This window comes from Prionailurus viverrinus, chromosome A1 (genome assembly GCF_022837055.1).
Source record: "Prionailurus viverrinus isolate Anna chromosome A1, UM_Priviv_1.0, whole genome shotgun sequence".
Lineage (NCBI taxonomy): Eukaryota > Metazoa > Chordata > Mammalia > Carnivora > Felidae > Prionailurus > Prionailurus viverrinus.
This window is the reverse complement of record NC_062561.1, coordinates 197,789,202-197,809,513: the sequence shown is the minus strand read 5'-3', so window position 1 is coordinate 197,809,513 and position 20,312 is coordinate 197,789,202. Positions and strand designations below refer to the sequence as shown.

The 20,312-nt window shown below is 45.9% G+C and overlaps 1 protein-coding gene across 1 annotated transcript in view; it reads right to left on the bottom strand.

Moving 5' to 3' along the window:
• CSF1R (colony stimulating factor 1 receptor) overlaps positions 1-529 on the bottom strand; it is a 29,664-nt gene extending 29,135 nt beyond the window's left edge. The window contains exon 1 of the mRNA XM_047874046.1: positions 309-529. Within this exon, the coding sequence (XP_047730002.1) occupies positions 309-456 (148 nt within the window). The 5' untranslated portion in view covers positions 457-529. The remainder of the gene's footprint in view (positions 1-308) is intronic.
• Positions 530-20,312: the final 19,783 nt, after the last annotated feature.

The window sequence follows — 20,312 nt, the reverse complement described above, 5'->3', positions numbered from 1 at the left end:
CCATTGGATAGATGAGGACACAGCAGCCCTGAGAGCATCAGGGGCTTGTTCAGGACACATGGTGAGCCAACATCTTAGCTGGAATGGATCCACAGCCCTGGCTGGGCTGGTTCCACCCCACCCATACCCTCTTTTCCTCCGCTGCCTTTCCAAAGCAGATACCTGCAAACCTGTAGTCCAGGCTGGGAGAGATGCAGGCACAGAGTGGGGACACCCATGAGGAGCAGGGGTTTACAGAGTCCTTGCACAGGGGCCGCCTGTGTCACTCATTTCTGCCCCCTCCCAACCCCCAGAGTCCCTGGTCTTACCATGCCAAGCTGTGGCCACCAGCAGGACCAGCAGAGCCCTTGGGCCCATGGCCTCAGTGGGGAGGCAGCAGGATGATGCAGGGCAGAGGGGTGGGCAAGGCCCTGGAGTCTCAGCGCTAGCTCCGTAGTGACCAGGACCACTGGGCATACGTTCCTCTCTGCTGTACTGGCTGTTTCTCTTGTTTTCCTCTTCCTCCTCCTCCTCCTTGGGCTGATCCCCTTCTTCCCCTTTTAGCTAGGCAAGGCAACCACAGAGTTTGGAAATCTTGGGTCTTTAGAAGAAAACAAAGCCATGACCCCCAGGGGGAGGGGTTGGAGTCTAGGACAGGGCCAGTCTGAGCCTGGGGGAGCTGGCTAAGTTTAAGGCCCTTCTGAAACCACCTCCCAAGGATCCTGGCAGAAGAGACATGCCCGAGGTCAAGCAGACAGTCAGTAGCACAAAGGGAGGGGTCTCCAGAGTGGCCAGGCACCTCTGGCTTAGCCAGAAGGAAAGTTAGGTTGGTCTGGGAGAGCTTCATGATAGAAGCAAGAAACTTCTATTTACAGGACACTCCCCAGCTGTGCCCTTTACATTCACTGATTCCTCTGGTTCCTGTAGAACCTTTATGTGATGGGTACTATTGCCATTCCCATTTTGCAAATGGAAAGACTGAGGCTCGGAGAGATCAAGCATCTTAAACTTCTCCATAGTTACATGGCTACCGAATGGCAGAGGTGGGATTTTGATCTAGGCAGCCTGGTTGTAGAACTCCCTTTACGTTGCTTAATTATTTGTTTGTTTATTTGTTTATTTTTACAAAGAGTCAAATTGTGTTGCTATATTTCTTCAGAAAAATAGCATTCCTCTGCCCCTTTCTTTCCTGGAGTCAATTGCTTTTACTCCTTTTAATTGATTGCTGTAGTATTTTCCTTCTTATTTCTAAGTAACATGGTTCTAGAGTTAATTCTTGAAAGTAAAAAAATTCCAATACAACATTAATCCAGGAAAGTGATCATTCTTTCCATGTACTCGGGTATATGTAATATATTTCATATATACTTTTTTTTTTTCCAGGAAAGTGTTCTGAACCTCAAGTAGTCATGAATACTAAACAAAACTGACTCAAGAAGAAATAGAAAATCTGAATAGACTTATAACTAGCAAAGAGAGTAAATCTGTAAACAAAAACCCCCCAACAAAGAAAAACCCTCGATTAGATGGATTCACTGGTGACTTCTACAAAATATGTAAAGAATTAACCCCAATTCTTCTCAAATTCATTCACAAAATAGAAGAGGAAGGAACACTTCTCAACTCATTCATTGAGGACCTTTATACTAAAGCCAGACAAAGACATCACAAGAAAAAAAAAAAACTACAGACCCATATCTCTGATGAATACAGATGCAAACATCTTCAGCAAAATACTAGGAAACCAAATATAACAGCACGTTAAAGTGGGATCCCAGAAATACAAAGATGGTTCAACACGTGAAAATCGATCTAATACACTACCTTGATAGAGTAAACACAACCCACATTATCATCCCAATTGATGCAGAAGAAAACCTTTGACAAAATTTATGTTAAACACACACACACACACACACACACACACACACACAAAACTAGGAACATGAGGCAACATCTTTAACATGATTAATTAAAACCAAGGATGAAAAACTCGCAGCTAACTCAAAGGTGAAAGATTGAAAACTTCTCCCTTTAAATCAGGAACAAGACAAGGATACCACTTTCACTGCTTCCATTTAACACTGTACTGGACGTTCAAGGCAGAGCAATCACAAGGAAAAATAAATATCCAAATTAAAAAGGAAGAAGTATTTGACATAATCCTATGTATTGAAAAAGCCTAATGAGTCTATAAGAAAAACCCTATGTATAGAAAATACATAATCCTATGCATAGAAAAATCCTAAAGAATCTACAAGAAAAAAAACCCTCTTAGAGCTAATACATTCAGCAAAGTTGCAGGGTACAAGATCAACACCCAAAACTCAGTCGTATTTCTATACACTGACCATGAGCAATCTAAAAAAGAAGTTTAAAAAACAATTGTATCTGGAATAACACCAAAATGAATAAAAATACTTGAGAATAACTTTAACCAAAAAGATGCAAGACATATACCCTGAAAACCACAAAACACTGCTGAAAGAAATAAACAAGACTAAACAAATGGAAAGACATCCCGTGTTCATGAATTGGAATATTTAATATTCCAGTGGCAACACTCCCCTGGGTGATCTGTAAATTCAATGCAGTCCCTATTGAAAGCCCAGTGGCTATTTTTTCAGAAATGGAAAAGCTGATTCTCAAATTCATGTGGAATTTCAAGGGACTCCAAGTAGATAAAACAATATTAAAAAAGATCAAAGCTGGAGGAGTCACACTTCCCAGTTTCAAAACTTACTACAAAGCTACAGGTATCAAAACAGTGAAGTATCGACACAAGGAGAGGCATATAGGTCAACAGAATAACGTTGAAAGTCCAGAAATAAACCTTTACATCTATGGCTAATTGATTTTCAACAAGGGTGCCCAGGCCATTAATGTGGAAAAGATAATCTTTTCAACAGATTGTGTCAAGAGAACTGGATATCCACATACAAAGGAATGGAGTTAGACCCTTCGCACCATATAGAAAAATCATAAAGGATCAAAGATTTAAATACAAAAGCTAAAGCTATGAAACTCTTAGAAGAAAACCTAGGGGTAAATATGCATGACCTGAGCATGGAAATGGTTTCTTAGATATGTCAGATGTGCAAGCAACCAAAGAAAAATTCAGTAAGTTGGGCTTCAGCGAAATGAAACATTCTGGTCATCAAAGGACATTATCAAGAGAACAAATGAGGCGCCTGGGTGGCTCAGTCAGTTGAGCGTCCGACTTCGGCTCAGGTCATGATCTCACGGCTGGTGAGTTCAGGCTCCGCATCGGGCTCTGGGCTGACAGCTCAGAGCCTGGGGCCTGCTTCGGATTCTGTGTCTCCCTCTCTCTCTGCCCCTCCCCCACTCACATTCTGTCTCTCTCTGCCTCTCAAAAAAATAAAGAAAACTAATAAAAAAAAATTAAGAGAATAAAAAGGCAACACACAGATTGGGAGAAAATATTTGCAAATTATATATATGATGACAATTAGGTTTCCAGAATATATATATGTATGTCTTCTAACTCATCAACAAAAAGGCAAACAACTCCATTAAAAGTGAGCAAAAACGTTGAGTAGATATTTCATCAAAAAAGACCTACAAAGGACCAACAAGCACATGAAAAGATGCTCAACGTCATTAGTCATGAGGGAAATGCAAATCAAAACTGCAGTGAGATAGCACCTCACACCAACCAGGTTGTCCATAATTTAAAAATCAGAAAATAACAAATGGACAACGGGGAAAAACGTGAGCCCTTGCACGTTGCCGGTGAGAATGCAAAATGGTGCAGCTGCTTGTGGCAACGGTTTGATGATTCCTCAAGAAGTTCCACAGAATTACCTACCATATGAGCCAGCAACCCCAGTCCTAGATGGATCCAGAAGAATGAAAAACAGGTACTGGAACAAATACTTGCACACGAATGTTTAATGCAGCACTATTCGTAATAACTAAAAGGTGGAAACAGTTGATTCATAGGTAGACAAAAATGAGGCACAGCCATACAACGGAGGGTTATTCAGCCATAAAAAGACAATGAAGCGCTGATACGTGTCACAACACGAATGCATCTCCAAACGCTATGATCAGCGAAGAAAGCCAGACGCAAAATCGCATATCGCATGAGTACATTCAGATGGAACATCCAGAATACCTAAATCCACAGAGGCAGAACGCTGACTGGTGGTTGCCAGGAGCTGGAGGCAGGGGGAACAGGGAGTGACTGCTCGATGGGCACAGCATTTCCTTTCAGGGTGATGAGAATGTCTTAGAACTAGATAGAGGAGATGCCTGCCCAACATTATGAGGGTATGAGACGTCACTGGATTGTACCCTGAAATAGTCGATGTTTAAGTTATGTGAATTTTACCTCAATTTAAAACAAAAGAGGAAGAAGAAGAAAGAATGCAGACTTTCTTAGAAAAGCAAAAACGGAATTCATTGCCGGGAGACCGCGCTGCAAAAGAAGAAAATGTTGAGGGAAGCTCTTCAGGCCACAAGAATACGATACCAAACAGAGCTTAGCTATGCACACAAAAATAAAGAGTGCTGGAGATGAAAAAAATGAAGGTAAATATAAAGAATACTTTAATCTTACTTTTAATTGCTTGAAAGATAACAGACTGTCTAAAGCAGACGTGGGCAAAATTTTTTGTAAAGAACCAGATGGCCTATATTTTAGGTTCTGTGGGCCATAAAGGTTGTGTGACAACTGCTTAAGGCTGCCATTGTCACGCAGAAGCAGCCACAGCCAACACCTACTACGCTGTTGAGTGTAGCTGTGTTCCAATGATACCTTATTTACAAAAACAAGTGGCAGGCTAGGTTTGGGCTGTAGTTTGCCAACCCCTGACTTAAGGCTAAAATAGCAGCCATGTATTATATGTTCATAGCATATGTAAAAGTGCAATGTATGACAACAATATTACAAAAAGCTGGATGGGAAGGATATGCTGTGTACTCTTGTAAGATGCTTATACTATATTTGGAGCAGTATAATATTATTTTAGAGTAGATTGTGATTAATTAAAGATATATATATATTTTTAAGTTTATTTATTTTATTTTTGAGAGGGAAAGAGACAGCGTGAGCAGGGGAAGGGCAGAGAGAGGGAGAGAGAATCCCAAGCAGGCTCTGCGCTGTCAGCACAGAACCTGAGGCGGGGCTCAAACTCACAAACCGTGAGATCATGATCTGGGCCGACATCAAGAGTCAGAGGCTAAACCGACTAAGCCACCCACGCACCCCTAAAGGTATATATTTTAAAACCTAGGATAACCACTAACATTTTTTAAAAGGTGTGAGTTATAAGCCAATATGGAGATAAAATAGGGTCATAATAGAGTCATAAAACATACTCAGTTAATCCAAAGAAAGAAAAAGAGTACAAGGGAGAGACCAGATGAAACAAATAGAAACATCTAACAAGATGGTAGACTTGTCTTATTATCTTACGTGTAAGCTATTATCATATATGTAAGCAGCCTAAAGACTTAACTAAAGACTTAGGTTGTCTGATTGGATAAAAAAGCAAACTGCAGCTATTTGCTTTCTATAAGAAACCCACTTTAAATATAAAGACACAGGTAGGATAAAAGTAAATGGAAAAAGATATCCATACAAACAATAATCAAAAGTGCTGGGGTGCTGTATTGATATCAGATGAAGTAGACTTCAGAACAAGGAATACTTTTTTTAAAAAAAATTTTTTAACGTTTATTTATTTTTGAGATAGAGAGAGACAGAGCATGAACGGGGGAGGGGCAGAGAGAGAGGGAGACACAGAATCAGAAGCAGGCTCCAGGCTCTGAGCCATCAGCCCAGAGCCCGACGCGGGGCTCAAACTCACGGACCGCGAGATCGTGACCTGAGCTGAAGTCGGACGCTTAACCGACTGTGCCACCCAGGCGCCCCAAGGAATACTTCTAAGGATAATGAAGGGCATTACATAATGACAAAGGAGTCAGTTATCCAAAATGACATAACAATTCTAAATGTATATGCACCTTAGAACAGAGCTTCAAAATAGAGGAAACAAAACCAATAGAGCTGAAAGAACAGATAGACAAATCTCTGGTAAACACTTCTCTCTCAATAATAAATAGTACAAGTAGAGAGAAAATAGTAAGAATATAGACCTGAACAAAACTATAAACCAATTTGACCTAATTGATATTTATAGCACAATCCACTTAAACAGGTGCAGAATACACATTCTTATTCAAGGCACATGAAACATTCACCAAGATTACTATATTCTGGGCCATAAAAAGAAAATAATAAAAAAGCACAAATACCTAAACTTTACAAATTATTTCTTGCATTATAACAGAATTAAACTTGAATTCTTTGGGACGTATGGGTGGCTCAGCCAGTTGAGCGTCCAACTCTTGATTTCATTTCAGGTCGTGATCCCAGGGTCCTGGGATCAAGTCCCACATCTTGAATTCTCTCTCTCTCTCTCCAACTCTCTTTTGCTCTCTCTAAAATAAAATAATTAATTAACTTGAATTTATTAACAGAAAGATATCTGGGAAATCCCAAATATTGGAAATTGAGTAACACACTTATTAACAACCCTTGAATCAAAGAGGAAATCACCAGGATAATTAGAAAATATTTTGAATTGAGTGAAAAAATAATCAGTGATCTGAACTTCTACCTTAAGAAACTAGAGAGAGAAGAACAAATTAAACCCAAAGCAACTGTGAGGAAGAAACTAAAGATACCATCAGAAATCAGTGATATCCAGAACAAAAGTGTTGGAGAAAAAGCAGTAAAACCATTGAAAAAAATCAATAAAATATACAAGGGAAAAAAAACAAAACAAGAAAGACACAAATTATTAATATCAAGAATGAAAGCGGGACGTTACTACTAACCCTATGGACAGGGTTACAAGAAAATCGCATAAACAACCCTAAGCCCATAGATTCATCAGGTTAGATAAAATAGATAAATAGGTAAAATAGACTAATCCCTTGAGAGACACAAAGTGCCAAATCTCACATGAATGGCCCCGTATTGATTTAAATCTTTCCAATGAAAAAAACAAACCCCTAGAAAACAAAAACCAAATTCTAGGACCAGATGTTTTTGCTGGCAAGTTCTACAAAACAAGGAAGAGATAATACCAATTCTATACAAACTTTTCCACAATGTAGCAAAGGAGAGAACACTTTCCAACACATTGTATTATGCCAGCACTACCCTAATATCATAACTATACAAAGACATTACAAGAAAATAAAACTACAGGCCAATGTCCTTAATGAACACAGATGCAAAAAATCCTCAACAAAATATTAGCAAACCAAATCCGACAATACATTAAAAAAATTATTCACCATGATCAAGTGGAATGTATTCCCAGGATACAAGCTGTTCAGTATTTGCAAATCAATAAACGTGCTATGTCTGTCACATTAACAAGAGAAAAGACAAAAACTGTATGATCCTCTCAATAGATACAGAAAAAGCATTTGGCAATGTACAATGTCCGTTCATGATAAAAAAAAAAACACAGTAGGTTTAGTGGGAACATACCTCAACATAATAAAGGCCATATATGAAAAACCCATAGCTAGCGTCATATTCAATGGTGAGAGCTTTTCCTCTAAGATCAGGAACAAGACAAGGATGTCACTCTCATTACTTTTATTCAACACAGTAGTGCAAGTCCTGGCCCCAGCAGTCAGAGTAGAAAGAGAAATAATACACATCCAGATTGGTAAGCAAGAAGTAAACTTTCACTATTTGCAGATGACATGATATTATATATAGAAAACCCTAAAGACTCTACCAAAAAATTATTAGAACTGATAAACGAAGTCCAGGAAGTCACAGGATACAAAATTAATGGACAGAAATCTGTAGCATTTCTGTACACTAACAATGAAGTGGCAGAAGGGGAAGTCAAGAAAACGCTCCCACTTATAATTGCACCAAAAATAATAAAATACCTAGGAATAAACCTAAGCAAGAAGGTAAAAGACATGAACTCTGAAAACTATAAAGCACTGATGAAAGAAATAGAAAATGACACAAATGGAAAGACATTCCGTGCTCATAGACTCGAAGAACCAATATTGTTAAAATGTCCACACTACCCAAAGCATTCTACAGATTTAATGCAACCCTTATCAGAATACCAACAACATTTTTTTTAAACAGAACTAAAGCAAACAATATTGAAACTTGTATGGAACCAACAAAGACCCTGAATAGGCAAAGCAATCGTGAGAAAGAAGAATGAAGCTGGAGGTATCACAATCCCGGAATTCAAGACAGACGAGAAAGCTGTAGTTATCAAAACAGTATGGCACTGGCACTAAACAGACACACAGAACAATGGAACAGAATAGAGAGCCACAAAAATAAACCCATGCTTATATCGTCAATTAATCTATGACAAAGTAGGCAAGAATATCCAATGGGGAAATGACAGTCCCTTCAACAAATGGTGTTGGGAAAACTGGACAGCAACATGCAAAAGAATGAAACTGGACCACTTTCCTACATCATACACAAAAATAAACTTGAAATGGATTAAAGCCTCAAATGTGAGATCTGAAGCCATAGAAGTCCTAGAAGAAAACACAAGCAGTAACTTCTTTGACATCAGCCATAGAAACATTTTTCTAGATACATCTCCTCGGGCAAGGGAAGCAAAAGTAAACTATTGGGACTACTCCAAGATAAAAAGCTTTTGCCAGAGAAGGAAACCATCAACAAAATGAAAAAACAACCTACTGAATGGGAGAAGATACTGGCACATGACATATCTGATAAGGGGTGATGGAACTATATCTTTTTTTTTAAGTTTATTTATTTTGAGAGAGACAGCATAAGTGGGGGGGGGAGGGGTGGGCACGCAGAGAGAAAGGGAGAGAGAGAGAATCCCAAGTAGGCTCCACAACTGCCAGCTAAGGGACCCGACTTGGGGCTCGAATTCACCACCCTGGGATCATGACCTAAGCGGAAACCAAGAGTCGATCACTTAACCATCTGAGCCACCCAGACACCCCTGATGGAACTATATCTTAATTGTGGTAGTGGTAACATGACTATATACATTGTCAAATGGAGCACTACAGGGCTGCCTCGCTGGCCCAGTTCAAAGAGCAATGCAACTCTTGATCTCCAGGAATCGAGTTTGAGCCCTACGATGGGTGCAGAGATAACACAAACAAAACAAAATAAAATGGACTACTATAAGGAACTGTAGATTTGAAAGGACGGATTCCACTCTGTGTTACTTAAACCTTAACAAAACAAATGGGGAATAAAAGTATAGGACTGAGAATAGCCAAGACAATCTCGAAGAAGATGAAAAAGAAAAATGGAAAGTCTTGTTCTACTATGTATCAACACATGCTCTGAAGACACTATGTTGAGGTTGATATTGACTCACAGATGGACAAATGGTACAAAGTAAAGATCCTAGAAATAGATCTCTATCTACAGGCACTTGATAAATGATAGAGGTGACCCTGCAAGATTGGGGGGGGGGGGAGGGGAAACACACAGTCTTTCCAAGACACGGATGAGGTAATTGGCTACGTTCACATTTTTTGAAGTGTATTTGTTCTACAGAGATCCTTTGTCCGTGTTTCTATTTGCCCTTGTCTTTTATTGACTTGTTGGGACTATTTTTATTCTGTATGATGTCTATTAACCCTGTTCTCGTGTATGTTGAAAGTATTTCCCACTAGTCTACCACTTCTGTTTCAACTTTCTTTTTTGGTGTCTCTGTACACTCTGTTTACTTGATATGTAGTAAAATCTGTTGGTCTTTTCATTTCTGGCTTCTGGGTTTCATGTCTTGGTTGGGCAGGGTGGGCCATTTATTGTTTACAGGGCACTTTCATTTCCATTTTCTCATACAGGCCTGGGCCATGGGGATGCAGCAAAGGACATACGTTCTCCACTGTAGAGATGAGAAGCGGGAAGGTCAGAGAGGGTAAGTGACTTATCTCTGATCACACAGTTACTTTTGGGAAGACTCAGAGACAGATTTGGGATTCTCAGGGTCTGAAGCCAGGGTCACCATTTTCTGCTACTGGGGCCACTGGCTCAATAGCATTCCCCTCACCCCCACTGGTAGGTCACCTGCACGCCTCCTGTTGTTGGAAAGTATAGCCCATGCTTCCCTATCAGGGAACAGACTGCCTCCTGGGGGCATCTCCTGTCACTTTTGGTGCTGCTTTCTGGACCCCCAGACAACTTTGTTCCTTGTCTCTCGATCGGCCTCCCATGATGTGGAGGCAGCCCCGTGCTCCCTGGAGGCACCACTCCTCCAGGCTGAGCACTCCGGTCCCTTCACACTCCTCCTTGGATCTCGTCTCCAAACACATCCAGTGATCCTCACCCTCGTCAGATCTTCAACATATGCGGGGTTATCAATATGACATTAACTTTCTCAAGTCCAACACGTTTGGAGGGAGTCCCTTCATGTAGTGACAGGGGTACAAAGGGCTACAGATATCATGGGGGGAATGGGCCTTGGAGGAGTCCTCCAGACAGAAAGAGAATCCACGAGAAGGACTGGTGTGGGGGCAGAGAGGACAAAAACTCAGGGTGAGCCAAAGGGATGGAACAGAGGTGGAAGTAGGAAGGGGTGAGGTCCAGGTGAAAAGAGCCCCTGACAACCCAGCCCAGACTTCATCCTGTAGGCCATGGGCTCTTCATGGGAGCCTCTAGATGGGCACCACCAAGTATGTATAGTCTGGGGACTCCAGCCTCAGAATCGTAGAGGTGCCTGTTGAAATGCAGAATCTGAGGCCATCCCAGGCCTGCTGAATTAGGGACGAGAGGTACAAACCTGCCCAGGAAATATGCTCCCTGGGGGATTCCGATGCTCGCTCCTGGCGGAGGCCACTGCCCTCAGAAGTCCACGGATGGCCTCAAGAAAACCTGAGAACCCCTAACATGTCGGTAAAGTTTGTGTCTAATCTCAGGGTAGGGTGCCCAGCTTCCATACCATTCTCACAAAGTCCTTGACCAAGTCTGCCAGAGACCCCTCTCTGGTGAAGGGTGTTGAGGTAGAGAAGGGATGTGGCCCTGCAAGGGATCTGCCATGGTGGCCCCGAGGGGTGACCTAGTCCACTTCAGCAGAACCTGCCTCTTTCCCAGATCCCAAGAAACTGCTTGCTCTGCTGTTTCTGTCCATGCAGCAAACTCCCATGGCTCCTCCTACTACCTAGCTCCAGGAGGCCTCCCTATCCCTGACAGATAGGCAAGTGTCCTTTCTGTGCCTTCCAGGCCTTTCTAGTACTTTCCTCATTTGGCAGAGGAGGTTTAGCAAAGGTGCTTACTATGTGTCAGCAGCATGTCAAGCGCTCTTTGAAGTGTTCTCATTGAATCCTCAACCCTAGAGGTAGGTGTTGTTATTATCCCGAAGTTCAGAGAAGTTAAGTTACTTTCCCAAGATCACACAGCCGGGGGGTGGGGGGTGCAGTATTTCTGCTTCCTGAGCCTATCGTGTACATGACCATTATGATCCATTGACTTTAGTTGTTTGAAGAATGAACGAATCAGTGAATACACGCTGTGTTCCAAAACTTTGCAAGCAGGAAAGTACTCTCCCCTCCTAGGAATATGGCATTTAGACCCCTAACATTTTCTGAGTGTTGTTTATGTGCCAGGCACCATGTCAGGCTCTTTGCATATTTATCTCATTTAATCCTCTCAACCGTGAGGCTGGTTCTATTAATTATTCCCATTTTGCAGGGGAGGAAACTAAGGCTCAGAGAGGTTAGGTCACTTGCCCAAGGTCCCAGAGCCAGCAGACAGCACAGCTGGGGTTGGGACCAGGCAGCCGGGCCACAGAGCCTGTGCTAATGACCACCACACTGCACAGAGTGATCCCGGGCCTTGCCCAGCTGCAAACGTGCTGTCAGTGGACATGGGGTGACACTGGCCTGGGATTCAGTGAGGCAATGCCCAGGAAGCCGCAGTGATGCGGCCGGGAGGATGAAGGGCAGGAATCTTGGATTGACATCACTCCTTCCTGTAGCAGAGGAACTTTGAAAAGGGTTTGCATGTCAGCCCAAGGATTAGGAAATCCCGAAGTCACTGTGTGGGCTGTGTCACACTTTTGCACATACTAAGGGCCAAAAGCTCATCTCCCCGCCTGGCTCCTGGCTCCTGGCACCTTCAGACCTCATGGCAGGTACAACTTGTCCCCCACCTTCCTGACCACTCAACCCCAACCCATGCCCCGGGATTTAGGAAGTTCCTCCATCTCGGGGTGGAGAAGCCCACGCCAGGAGCCAGGGACCCAGGACAGTTGGCTACTGGTCGTGCTACAACCCCAGGCCAGAGAGGTTCGACCGCCCCAACCCCTACACCGGAAGATTCAACGGGCTCCGGCATCCGGGGTATGACACTGTGGGGCACTATTCCAGCACGGCAGTGCAGGTCAGGTCCCTACTCTAGCAGGGCTCATGGGACCCCTGGGATCTATCTGCTGCCGTTCTCCCTGCCTCTCTCCACCCATCCTCCCCCTGCACTGCATGCTGGGCTTGCAGCTGCTGAACTCACCTGGCCCCTTTTTACTGCTACACGTGGCTCTGCCTCTGTCTCCGTCTGGACTGAGCTCACCGCTCTGCTGTCGGCCTGTCTCACCCTCTCTCTGGCCCCTGAGTTCGCAGCCCCTCTCCCGGCCAGCACAAGTGCTGTTCTAAGCAGGTTACTGACTGACTTTGTCCCGAGACCTCCAGCCCCAACGCAAGCTCCCTGGCAGGGCCTGGGCTTCTCCAAGTCTCGTTTATCTCCTGCGTTTGGCTGACGCCCAGCAGATGGGGAGCCCAGTCAGTGCTGGATGCGTGAATGAAAGAGGAAGCGGGCGAACAAGTGAAGAGTGGAGGGGGTTCACCACTCTCAGAAACCACTTCACTGGGTGAGTGTGTCATGCATCTGGCCCTGCTGTAGGCCCAGGAAGGAGAAGGCGCAGAGCTCCGCCCTCCCTGCAGGGCGCTCACCTTCTTGGGGGATGTCCTCTCTAAGCAGTGCTACTGTCCTGCAGGCGACAGTGCTAATGTTGATCTGTATTGACACGATCCATCATCCAACTGGGGACCTTTGAGCCCAAAAGGGTTGCTATAAATAATTGCACTAACACAGGGGCATGAAGCGGGCTCATTCTCCATCACCCTGTCCATTGGGCACTCCCTTTGTGCCAGTCTCTGCCCAGATGATCTCGTCTTATCCTCATAACCACATTTGGGGATAGCTATAATTATCCCATGTCACAGATGAGAAAAGACAGGCTCAGAGATGGTAAGTGACCTGCCCAGGGTCACACAGCTGATAAATGGCAGAACTGCATTTGAATCCAGAAACTTGTAACCACCTGCCTTCAGCAATGGCTGGGGCTCTCAAAAGGGTCAAGGCTAGAAGGGGATAACCTGGGCTTTAAAGCCAGAGAGATGGCGAATCACGTTCTCCACTCTTAGCTGCATGACCACAGCCAGGTCCTGGGCCTCAATTTCTTCACAGGTAAAGTGGGGGAGAGGTTATTAACTCAGATCCAGTGAGACCATAATGCAGGTTAGTGTCCTCAACAACTATTGATCTGGAGTTCCTTCTGCGCCTGGCCCTAGGGACACAGTGGTGACCATGGAGGTCATCTTCCACCTCCCTCTGGAGCTCACAGCCTGTTGGCAGAACCAGGAAAGGAACCAGAAGCTCAGGGTGTTGTAGGACTTCCTGGGAGCACTGAAGAAGGGAGTCAAGAAGGAGTCTGCCTAAGCTGACTAGGAGTTGAGGGTGGGTTCAGGGAAGAGTAGGGAATATTCCAGGAGGGAGAGACAGCAGGTGCAGGCCCAGAGGTGAGAGAGTGCATAAGACATCCAGAGACTGAGGCTGTCAAACAAACAAAAGACTGGGAAGAAAAGCCACTTCCAACTGAATGATCAGGAAGGCTTCTTGGAGGAGGTCACTTTGATCTGTGCCAGAACTTCATGCAAGACTTTGCCCTTCAGCCGTTGAGGGCTGGGCATCTTCAGTGGTAAGGACAGCACCAGTAAAGGTGCAGAGGTCAGGCTTCTGCACAGCAAAAGAAACAGTCGACCAAACGAAAGAGCAACCTACCAAATGAGAGAAAATACCTGTGAATCATAAATCTGATAAGGGGTTGACAACCAAAATGTATAAGGACCTCATATAACTCAACAGCAAAGAAAACAAAGAATCTGATTTAAAAATGGGTAGAAGCGGGGCTCAGTAGGGGAAGCATGTGACCTTTGATCTCCAGGTTGTGAGTTCGGGCCCTACGTTGGGTATAGAGATTACCGAAAACTAAAATCTTATCAAAAAATGGACAGAAGAACTGAATAGACATTTTTCTTTTTTTTAATTTTTTAAATGTTTGTTTATTTTAAATGTTTTTATTTATTTTTGAGACAGAGAGAGACAGAGCATGAGCAGGGGAGGGGCAGAGAGAGAGGGAGACACAGAACCCAAAGCAGGCTCCAGGCTCTGAGCTGTCAGCACAGAGCCCGACGTGGGGCTCAAACCCATGAACCGTGAGATCATGACCTGAGACAAAGTCAGACGCTCAACTGACTGAGCCACCCAGGCGCCCCATGAATAGACATTTTTTCTAAAGAAAATGTATAAATGGCCAACAAGTACATGAAAAGATGCTCAACATCACTCGTCATCAGGGAAATGCAAGTCACAACCACGACGAGGTATCAGCTCACACCCATCAGGATGGCTAGTATCAAAAAGACAAGAGATAGTGAGTGCTGGCGAGGATGAGGAGAAAAGGAAACCCTACGTGCAGTTGGAAGGTGGAAAAGCTTGCGGTCCGCTAGGGGTAGACAGGCCTTGGAGGGCAGATGTGGGAGAGGTAGCAGGAGAGGTTGGAACCAGGTCGGGGATGGCCTTGGAGACCACACTAGGATGCCCAGACTTTGTCTGTTGGGCCATGGGGAGCCACCGAAGATGTCTGAGCTAAAGAGAGGCAAAATCACGGTTTGCTTCAGGATGGTCAATAACGAAGAAGAGAAATTGTCGGGCGTGGAACCTTCCACCTTGTCCCTTCAGAAGGGGAACAAGCACCCCTGAGAATTCTGATTTTCCAGAAGCTCTGTTACTTCCCCATGCTTGTGACTTCCAGTTCCTTGCAATGATTACCATGAAACCCCAAACCAGAAAGAGACTATGGAACTGCCCCATGCCTGTCAGGAGGAGAAGAGCCATAAGAGGGTATAAGGAGCTGTTCGAGAAGGAAGGCATTCCCAGGGCCCAGAGAGAAGGGTGGGGGGCTGAGGCAGTGGGGTGGGGGGGGAGGTAGGTACGCAGGGAGACAGGCTGGCTTCTGTGGTATCCCTAAGTCACTGCTGGCTCCTAAGAAGAGTCAACCCCCTACCCAGGCTGGGACCCCCTCAGCAGGCCATTGAGGCAGCCGTAACCGATTTTATTCTGAGCTGTGGGAATCTGTCGTAGCCCAGAGAAGCCCCGGGACCCCACTCCAAGAAGAGCCCCCCACACACACACCCGGGGAATCCAGGAGCCACATCCTAAGTGGCAGCCGGTACCCTGACACCAGGGCCCCGTCTGCTGCCCCTTCTGAGTCCAGGAAGTGGCCTTAGAAACTCCCTGAGGGGGGTGCCGAGTGCCTCTGTTGGTTAAGCATCTGACTCTTGATTTTGGCTCATGTCATGATCTCGAGGTTTGTGAGATGGATCCCCGAGTCTGGTTCCTGCTGTGCCGAGCACGGAACCTGCCTGGGATTCCCTCTCTCTCTCTCTCTCTCTCTCTCTCTCTCTGCCCCTCCCCTGCTGCCCTCTCTCTGTTTCTCTCAAAATAAACAAATAAACATTAAAAACAAAAAAGAAGAAAAAAGAAATTTCCCGAGGAAGGCAGTAGAAGCATCCCAGACTGGCAGGCCAAGTACCTCTCTGTGTGTGACCTTGGACCAGTACCCAGTGGCTCTGGGCTTCAGCCTTCCTCATCTGGAACTGAGCCCTTGGCTTGTCTGACAGGCGGATGGTGAGCATCACATGGGACCACTGTTAGGAACATACTCTCTGAACAGTGAGGGACCAGGCAGGGCCCAGGTAGCCAGGGCAAGCTGGGTTTCCCAAGTGGGTGCCCTCTGGACATGGGCTGGAGGCCGGGCTGCGGGAACCCCGCACAGCCTCACAGGCAAGCTCTTGTCTTGTTGGGTCTCCCCACCCTCTGATTACACCAGGGAGAAAGTCTCCACTCCATGCACCCTGTCTTTAACTCTGTTCTCCCACGTGTTTGTGGCTTTTTTCGACAAACAGAAGAGGCTCCAGACTTCTTTCTGGAGGCCGGAACCCCTAGCTAGAATTAAATAATGATGTTTTCATCACTTTTATGTTTGGTTTTCTTAGCTTCCTGGAAGCTTTATGATTTTGCGTATTTTAAAGGGAACTTTTAGACTCAGTAACATTTTAAATGTTTATTCTCTTTACTAAGCAACTCTGTGTCTAGGAATTTAACCTATGGAAACAGGTCCTTACAAAAATGTGCAAATATAAATGTACTTTATGAACGAACAGTGGTCATTCCAGCATAATTTAGAACTTGGAAACACTAAATGTCCATCACTAGGGGATTAGTCAGATGATTTATGGCATAGACATGCTTTAAATGATGTGCAGCTCTCATAATGAATGCATTAAATGTTCATTTTTGAGAGAGAGAGAGTGAGAGAGGGGCAGAGAGAGGGAGACAGAGTATCTGAAGCAGTCTCTATGCTGACAGCAGACAGCCTGACGTGGGGTTGGAACTCATAAACCCTGAGATCATGACCTGAGCCGAAGTCGGATACTTAACCAACCGACTCAGTTAACCACCCAACCACACCTCGTAACGAATGCATTAATACCTACATGTACCACTGACCTGTGACTGTGCACATGACGTGTCCTTAAGCAAAAAACACAAAGCTGTAAAATAGTACTGGTAGTTTTTTTTTTAATTGTAATTATATATTTACACAGATAAAAAATGCAAATTTTTATTAAATTTTTTTTTAATTTTTTTTTTCAACGTTTATTTATTTTTGGGACAGAGAGAGACAGAGCATGAACGGGGGAGGGGCAGAGAGAGAGGGAGACACAGAATTGGAAACAGGCTCCAGGCTCTGAGCCATCAACCCAGAGCCCGACGCGGGGCTCGAACTCACGGACCGCAAGATCGTGACCTGGCTGAAGTCGGACGCTTAACCGACTGCGCCACCCAGGCGCCCCCAATTTTTTTTTTTTTAAGAGAAAGAGTGTGAGCCTGCAAGAGTGGCAGAAGGAAAGACAGAATCCTAAGCAGGCCCCATGCTGCACGTGGCTCGGGGCTCAATCCCACAACCCTGGGAGCATGATCTGAGCCAAAATCAAGAGTCAGACTCTCAACCGAGTCACCCAGGCACTCCGGAATACAAATATTAGTAGAGATGTAAGGGGAGAAAACCATGGAAGAATATAACTGAACTGTTAACAATGAGAAGCAGAATTTCCAAAAGATAAATTCCTATACACAGAGTTGCTGAACGAAGAAAATAAGCATTTACAATGTTACTGGGAGCCTCAAGTACAAATACACAACTTTCTATATTATATGGATATTTTTAAATTTTATTTTATTTTTAAAAATGTTTTCAATGTTTATTTATTTTTGAGAGAGAGACAGAGCGCGAGTGGGGGAGGGGCAGAGAGAGAGGGAGACACAGAATCGGAAGCAGGCTCCAGGCTCCGAGCTGTCAGCACAGAGCCCGACGCGGGGCTGGAACTCACAAACCGTGAGATCATGACCCGAGCCGAAGTCTGACGCTTAAGCGACTGGGCCACCCAGGTGCCCCATATATTGTATATTTTGATAATTGATTTTTTGTAATACAAGCATGTGTTACATAAATACTTTTATAAAGGTAATTTTTAATTGTTGTGACATTGAACAATAAAATAGAAGAGGCCTTTGGAGACAGTGCCCTAGTTCAGGGGAGGGCCACCAGTGGGGGGTGTGAGCCCTGCTTCAGCTGAGGGGCAGAGCTCCGAGAGTAATAGCTCCTTTTGGTCTTTCCCTCTTTTTCCAGGAACAAGGCCCCTGGCTGTGAATAGGGTGGAGGAAGAATTGTGCAGTCCAAATGGCTCATCTGTCTGGGAGGAAAATTCCAGCTCACGGGTTCCCTTGGGCCTGCCTGAGTGGCAAGCCTGGGAGACAGGAGCCAGCACAGGTGACCTATGGTTCTCCCCTCCCCCAATGCCTACACCCCCTCAGCACAGGGGCCCATGAGGTCCAAGCCCTCCACCAGCCCTTCTATATTCTTTCTATCTAGCCCTCAGGTTCACTTAGCTCTTTTTTTTTTTTCAAAAAATTTTTCAAATGTTTATTCGTTTTTGAGAGAGAGAGAGAGAGACACAGCGTGAGCCGGGGAGGGGCACAGAGAGAGAGAGAGAGAGAGAGAGAGAGAGAGAACCCAAAGCAGGCTCCAGGTTCTGAGCTGTCAGCACAGAGCCTGACATGGGGCTCGAACCCATAAGGTTCACTTAGCTCTTTCCTCTTACCCAGAACTTCTGTACTCTGAGCACCAGAGAGCCCTAGAGTCTGGAGACAGGGGTTGGGACCCAGGCTGCCCTACTCCCCAGCTCTGTCACCTTGGCTGAGCGTTCTGTCTCCCTGAGCACTGACTTGGGAGTCAGCCAAGCCCAGGCTCCTATCTTATCCAGGTTTCACCTGCAATATAGGGACAGTAGTAGTACCTGGTTCATAGGATCTGTGTGAGGGTAAAATGAGAAAATGGGTGTGAAGCAATAGGACAGACCTGGCATATAGAAACTGTTCAATAAATGGTTGCCAGCATTTTATCATCCTTTCCGTCTTTGTGACATCATTAGCTCCATTTACTGCTGGGGAAATTGAGGCCTGATGTGGTATAATCTACCCAAAGTCCCACAAGGAGCAGGCCTGAGCTGGGGGGGAGGGGGGGAGCCAAAGTCTCCTGACCTCCAGACGGAGACTTTTCCCACGAGCAAGGATAATCCCCGTCTGGAATGAGGGTTGTTTATTCTCTTTACAGGGCAGATCCGGGGATTGGCTTATACATCTTCCACCACAGTCAGGAAAGAAAGGGTCACAGGCTCTGGGGTTCTCTGAAACCAGGGCTTTGTGCTGCCAGGCCATGTAATGGGCGGGCTTTCCCTTGGCATGGCTCAGCTGCCCCTGAGTTGGCGGCTGGGCCTGTGAGTCACAGCTGCCCCACATCTCCATTCCTATCCCCACTGGCAGCCACAGCCCCAGACCCCTGGCAGCAGTCCAGGGACACGAGCGGTTCCAAAGCGAGGTGCCCGTGTTCCAGAAAGAGATGCCCCCTTCCCCGCATCAGAGAAAGGAAGCGATGGCCAAGATCGAACAGTGAGGTGTAATAGATCTCAGACTGAAAACTGGTTCCACCTCAGGTGACCCCTGCCAGAGGGCCCAAGTGAGGAGGTCAGGAAGCCGTGGCCTGGGTCTAAGACCCTTGCGCTGGGGCCCATGCCCTGGTTAGCTCTATTGCCCTGGCCCCGTGCTGCTGCCAGGGTCTGTCAGGCCCGGGCTGAGCTGTAGAGGCTACGGTCAGGACGGAGCTGGCCAGCAGGCACCAGGATGTCTGGCCCATGCCGGCCCCGCACCACTGAGCGGCTGCAGTCGTGAGGGGCCTGGGGCCTGCTGGTCTGCACCCCTCTGCCCTGCCCTCAGAGCCACAGCTGGGCTCCTATTCCCTCGTTGGCCTCGCCCTGGCTGCACCCACCCCCGCCTACCTTCCTCTCTCTCTTCCTCTTCCTCTCTCTTGCTTGCCCTCTCTGCTCACTTCTTCCTGCGCTCTGGCCCCCTTGGGCGCCTCTGTCTTCCTTGCTCCCACTTGAGACCCAATCGCTAACTCACCGGGGCCTGGAATCTGGGCTGGAGCCGATGCCTCTCTCGAGCCACACCAGCCTGGGCTGCGGGCGGAGTGGAGGGGAGGGCAGGGGGTGTCCCAGCTTAACAGCCAAAGCCAAAGCACATGGTGGGGTGGGGTGGGGGACGAGGGAGGGACTCAGGTTTCTCCACATGAGCCTGTGAACAGTCCAGCTGGTCCCAGGGCCAGGCCCTGCAGAGCCGGAACTACCTTTTCATTTCACACCTTGGAAAACCGAAGCCCAAGGTCCAGGCCATCTGGCTGCTAGCAAGGGGTGGAGGGAGTGTGAAAACCCCCATTTTACAGATGGAAATGAGACTCAGAACTGAAGGACCCTGTGTGGGGACGCTGTGGCCAGGGATCAGCCCCGTTCACCCCATTTCACATCTGTCACCTCCCGGCACAGGGACCCAAACCCGTGAGAGACCACGAAGTCCA